The 5,615-nt window shown below is 39.7% G+C and overlaps 1 protein-coding gene across 1 annotated transcript; it reads right to left on the bottom strand.

Annotated features, from left to right (window-relative positions):
- Window positions 1-218: 218 nt before the first annotated feature.
- LOC110681051 (annulin-like) lies at window positions 219-5,347 on the bottom strand. The gene is made up of 4 exons (XM_021856818.1): window positions 4,961-5,347; window positions 4,348-4,878; window positions 1,669-2,052; window positions 219-1,607 (listed from the first exon to the last, which is right to left on the bottom strand). The coding sequence occupies exons 1-4, from the start codon at window positions 5,007-5,009 to the stop codon at window positions 322-324; spliced, it is 2,250 nt and encodes a 749-aa protein (XP_021712510.1). The 5' UTR covers window positions 5,010-5,347; the 3' UTR covers window positions 219-321.
- Between the last annotated feature and the right edge of the window lie 268 nt (window positions 5,348-5,615).

A 5,615-nucleotide genomic window follows, 5' to 3' on the forward strand; every position in this document is an offset into this window, starting at 1 on the left:
TATGTGTGAGAAGATGAATGAATTGCCCCAGTGGCGATTCACGCGGGATCCAAACAATCATCACTCATCGCCTCAAACCGGCTTTCGATGAACGGAAACATGATTAATGTCGTCACGCATTCTACTTTTGGCGTTGCCATTCAGTGCGTCATAGTTATATACGTGCAAACCGACCGGCCCCCCGAGGGTCATCAACGAACAAAACGGATTGACAGAAATGAAAATAAACGAGTGATGATGTCACTTTTTTATTCAGCTACATGCTTCAGGGGGAATACCAAGCACTACAATAGAAGGTAAAATGGAGGAAAAATAATGTTATCATGCAAAAACGAGACTGCTTTTGAGCGAGCGTCCTGCGTTGAGTTCTGAAGTGTCCTCGGTTACTTCGAAAGAAGCGAAGCCATCCACATCGTTTAGCTCAAGGGCGTTGAATTTCGCGGCAATCTGCGCACTGCCTGTTAGTTGAGGTGTCATGCGAAATTTAATATATGCCGTATCGCCGGCCTCAATGTAATCGCAGGGAATTTCAACAGGCTGCCATACACCAGAGCATTCGAATCTGAACACGCCATTGGTCAGTGGAATGGGCATTGGGTTTTGGAGGGTTGCCGTAATGTAGAGCGGTAATCCAATACTGGGTTCGTTATCTAAATTGATCTTAATATCGGGCTTACGAACGCGATAATCTTCTTCAGCGAAATATTCGTAGTTGGTACCTAGGACACTGGCTGAGCATATGATCTTAAAGTAGTTCTGATCCAAAACATTACTGTAGTATTCTTCAAATTCTACGTGCAACTCTACGGAAGCGGTTGAGTTTGGTTGAACTTCTTCCTCGAATGGAATGGCTTTCAAGGGTGTCCTCAACTTTCCAGTATAAAGAACGGTGTCAACGTGAACCATTCCCTCAATTGAGTAAGGTGTATCGTCAGAATTATTCTTGAGGTTCAAAATAATCGTGAATGATTCTCCAATTTTCACATCATTCCGAATTTCCACATCGAAGTCAATGTCATGAAACTCTTCATTTGTATAAATCCTCGCAAAAGAACTGCTAGCTTGTTTCAACGCCTTCATCATTGTGATCCTTTCATCGCAGGACTTCTCTTCATATTTGTACGATTCGGTGATATCTTCACGGTCCCATGATCCAACCGCTTTGGTACTAATAAACTGTCCAATTTTGGTAGGATCCTTCTTCACAAGCTTCAATGGCTGACCGGGTCCTGTGTACCTCCAATAGATCTCATCGGCGTTGACTTCCGCGAACACAAAATCACAATCGTAATTTACGTTGATTTCACCGCATTTAACTGCCTTCACCGGTGCCGGTCCAAGCTTGTACATTCCATCAGACAGCTCCTGTGGCGTTGCATCAACCACTTGCCATCCATCGTACTGCTCACCGGACTTCTCCCCTAAATCAGGCCTTTGCATCCACATTTCGTTCCACACGTGGAAGTTCCATGTAGAATCTGAACTGAACTCATCCAGATGATTGTTGTTCTCGCCGATGTAATAATCAATAGTTAGCGATGCTTCTGAGTCGTGTGCTGAATTAAAATTGGACACTACTCGGCAAGGAATTCCTAGGGCACGTGAGACTGCAATAAAACGCTCATTAGTATACAGTAAATAATGAAAGACAAATATAGCATCAATTACTTGTAGCCAACACTCCGGAGAATACCCAGCACTGTCCATACCGCACGGACGTTCCCGATGCGTAATACTGCTGTAGAATTTCTACCGAGCCAATCCACTTTGTCGGGGGTGTGCCATCTGGGAACTCGTTGCCCCATCTTCCCATCAGTGCGCCATTGTCATCATTGCTGTTAACAGTTGCAGACAGCGCTCGTGCCACTCGAACTGGGTTCCCACGGTATGTAGCACTCACTCGCCCAACCGTGGACAACAAAACGAAACTGCACTCCAGGATATCCCTTTCGAACTGTCCCAGCTTCCAAACCGTTGGATGGAAACTCCGATTGCAACCTCGCCAAATCATTGTCGTATCGCTGAGCACATATTCCTCGCGTAGTTTCTCATCTAAAAATAGGAAACATTCAAACAAAAGAACTAAAATTTTTCGACGATCGTTATTATCACAAAAAATGCCATCAAATTTTTGCTTACCAGTAGAATTCTATGGTACAACTGCATGTCTGGACAAAATTTAAAAACAAATATCGTAGAATTCGTTTTTGATAAACGCCCTTTGGATATTATAAATCCACAAATTCTTAAGAAAACAGTTATATTCATACGGGTTTTAATTTATGGTTAGTTCCAGAAGAAGTACACCATCAGAGCTTGATTCAAAGTTGGTTCGGCTAGATATTTTAAACATCTGGATGGATTTTTGAAATGATACATCAGTAATATTTCGAACTACGCCCGTTTAGAGGCGTAACCGTAAAAAAAAATCGGGTAGATTAAGATAGCATTTGAATACCGTTAATCGTATTTATATGTATCTAATGAAAAGCTGTATAGGTTATTTGAAGATTAATCCCAATTTTCTGACTTTTTAAGGTTTACGCACTTTGAAGCATTACGGATTGCAATCAGTTATTATTTACGAAGACTCATCCACTTTTGAAATGTTTCTTCTCTGAAAACTTCAGGATCTTTAGCTTCCTGATTATTTTGTCATTCGTCCTTCTTCAAATAAGTTTCTCAGCCCGATTTTGATTGATATTCGAATTAAGTGGTGTGTGACACGAAGAAAAAAATGATTCATACTCAAGGCACGAGAAAAGGAACGGGCCTAGGATTGAACCCATGAGCAAATTTGAGGGTATACGTAACATTTTCTGAAGTTTCTAGAAAAAATGAGAACAGTAATACCCTCTTTGGTCGCAGAACCGAAAAATCAACAAACAACTGAAAAAAAAAACCTAAAAAACTAGAAATTTTTATATATATCCAATATATATTTCAGTTTTTTATATTTTTCTGAAAAGTTAAGCTTTCATTCCATATACAAAGATTGGAAATTGGTTGAGCTGATCAAAAGTTATGATTAATAAAAAATCTAATTTAAATAAAAAATCTTAGACTTACAAACTTTTGTGGAATTTCATATTTTTCTTGAAAAGTAAAATTTCTTCTAAGAAAATTAAAAATCAATAAAGCGGTTCAAAAGTTATGATTTTTTGAATATTTTTTTTTTTTTTTGCAAATTCACGATTTTTCAGGTTACGCTATTTCGAAAATGGTCACCCTAATAAAAAAAAACGAAAACACGTGTATCGTTATTTCGGATAAGGAACAAAATAGCAAAATTTCACGGAATTCGGTTACCCACTAGATCGGTTTTTCATGGAATAGCTGGGGTGGTAGTGGAAGGATGGAAGGGGTGGTAAAATGAAATTTGTATAGTTCTATCGCATAACATCAAAAATAGGGATGTTATCTACAGCAGCGACAAGAACTTAGACTGAAATAGCTAAATGTTCACATATTTCTATCGCTAGCAAAAAAGCGATGCAAATGTTCATTTTACCTGCACTATGGGGGTAAAATGAACAGCTGTTGGTGGTAAAATGAACATCATGCAAAAAACGTGAGCAAAACAAATATTTTTGAAAATTTTCATTGCATTCCCGAAAATCTATCCATTAATGATTCTAACCCATTCAAAAAGAAATCTACCGGTATCAAATTTGACATCATATCATAACGATATTCACCTCATTGGAAAACCTCAAGACTAAAAGTTACGTCAGTTCTAATTTTCAAACGTGGTTTTCTAAATTGTTAGTTTTCGTTGATGTTTTCACTTCAATTGACCTCCGTATCAACTCGAACACTCAGATTTATGCTCTAAATCGTCCTTATGTGATAAAAATTCAATCAAATTTGTTTTTTCACGGTAAAAGGCACGGTGTTCATTTTACCACCCCTGTTCATTTTGCCACCACTTCCCCTACTGTTCAAAATAGATATTCAATGAAACTGATAAAATTTAAATTAGAAATGACCAAAATATGTTTTAAAAATTCATTAAAAAGTTAAGGTGAATGTGGATTACTTCCATTTTTTGTAACATTCAATGGACCTCGTACTTTTTATGAGTCGAGATCTCACAAACATTTACTTCAGCAACTTTTGAATTGCTAAAAGTTTGTTGCTTTTTTATGCACGAAACTAACATTTTTGGTTAACGTTTCTTCTAATCACTGAAAGGCTTAAACATATCACTTCTTCTTAGAATTAGTTTCAAAACGGGCTCTACGGCTTTTATTACATTGCCCAGACAGGCAGTTTAGCTATAGAAATCGACTGGTGACTACAGATTCAATGGAGATAATAACGGTCTTGGGAGTACATTGTACATACCTTCCAGATATACGTAGTCATTTTCACACCATGGATTGAACAGTAGGTAAAAATCCACTGAAACGTTCGCGTTGATCACCTGATCGAACCCAACCTGCTTGGTATCAATGGCCAAGTTCCACTTGGAAACCGAAGCCCTAGCCGAAGGTCTAATACTTATCGTGAGTACTTCATCCTCCTGCGTCTCCAACACGGCTCTCCAATCCGATTCATCTTCATCCGCATCGTCATCTGCCTTCTGCAGTGGCAAATGTACCACCGTTCCGTGACCATGGCTAACCCTTTCTCCATCCATCGGATGCACTGATAACATAAACGAAATCACGTCCTTTTCTTCATCGTATGGTCTGTCGCAGTAAACCTTCAAGTGGAAGGGTTGACCTCTCCTCACCACCAGCACAGGATTCCCTGTATTCATTTTGTGGCGGTTCATCATCTCGAACCTACTCGTCCTGTGATTCTCTCCGTTCTTGTCCAGGCAAGGATCTACTCCAGTGATCCCTAATGGCACATCCTCCATATTGTCATACACTGTAAATTCAATATTTGAACAATCACCATCATTATATCCATACAGAATACAAATAACACAGCACTTCGTAACGACACTCACTGTTTGCACCCTGGGGCGACATCATCCACGGGGATAATCCACCTTCCATATTCGCTAACAACAACTGAACTGAACCTTAACGATCACTTAAGTGCCGCACCGACCGGTTGAGCGTTTGAGATTTTTTGAATATTAATATTCGCGCGTACACAACTTCAAGCAAGGCGTCCTGCACTGGCAAATTGCACGCTTAAACTGACCGAACGACTTAGGCGAAATGAACGTTTTATAACGTAGTCGAAACGATGACGACGCCGGTCGTCCGGCGTACGCGCTTTGGACTGATTTATTCGACGTCTTCGCGGGATTACTCATCAATCAGCAGCAGGAGCGACCGACCGCAGCGTGATGCTGTTTCGAGTTCATCCCGTTTGGTACTGATAGGTGTTGAGGTGGTTGATAATTTTCCTGCGGAGATTTATTGCACCAGAGGCAAATTATTGGATGATCTATGAATCTATGAATGATAGGTCTTCTGGATCTATTTGAACCAGGTACACTAAGCACATTTGGTGCTGGTTTGTCGATTGGTTTTGTTGCCTCAGGTTCCATCACAGTTCGTAAGTTTAATTCAATTTTGCAGCAACTCAAAGAAACTGTGTATTTTTTCTGTTCGGAACATAAACCACTGCGACCAATATTTGATCTATTGTAG

Source organism: Aedes aegypti, unplaced genomic scaffold (genome assembly GCF_002204515.2).
Source record: "Aedes aegypti strain LVP_AGWG unplaced genomic scaffold, AaegL5.0 Primary Assembly AGWG_AaegL5_hic_scaff_296_PBJ_arrow, whole genome shotgun sequence".
Lineage (NCBI taxonomy): Eukaryota > Metazoa > Arthropoda > Insecta > Diptera > Culicidae > Aedes > Aedes aegypti.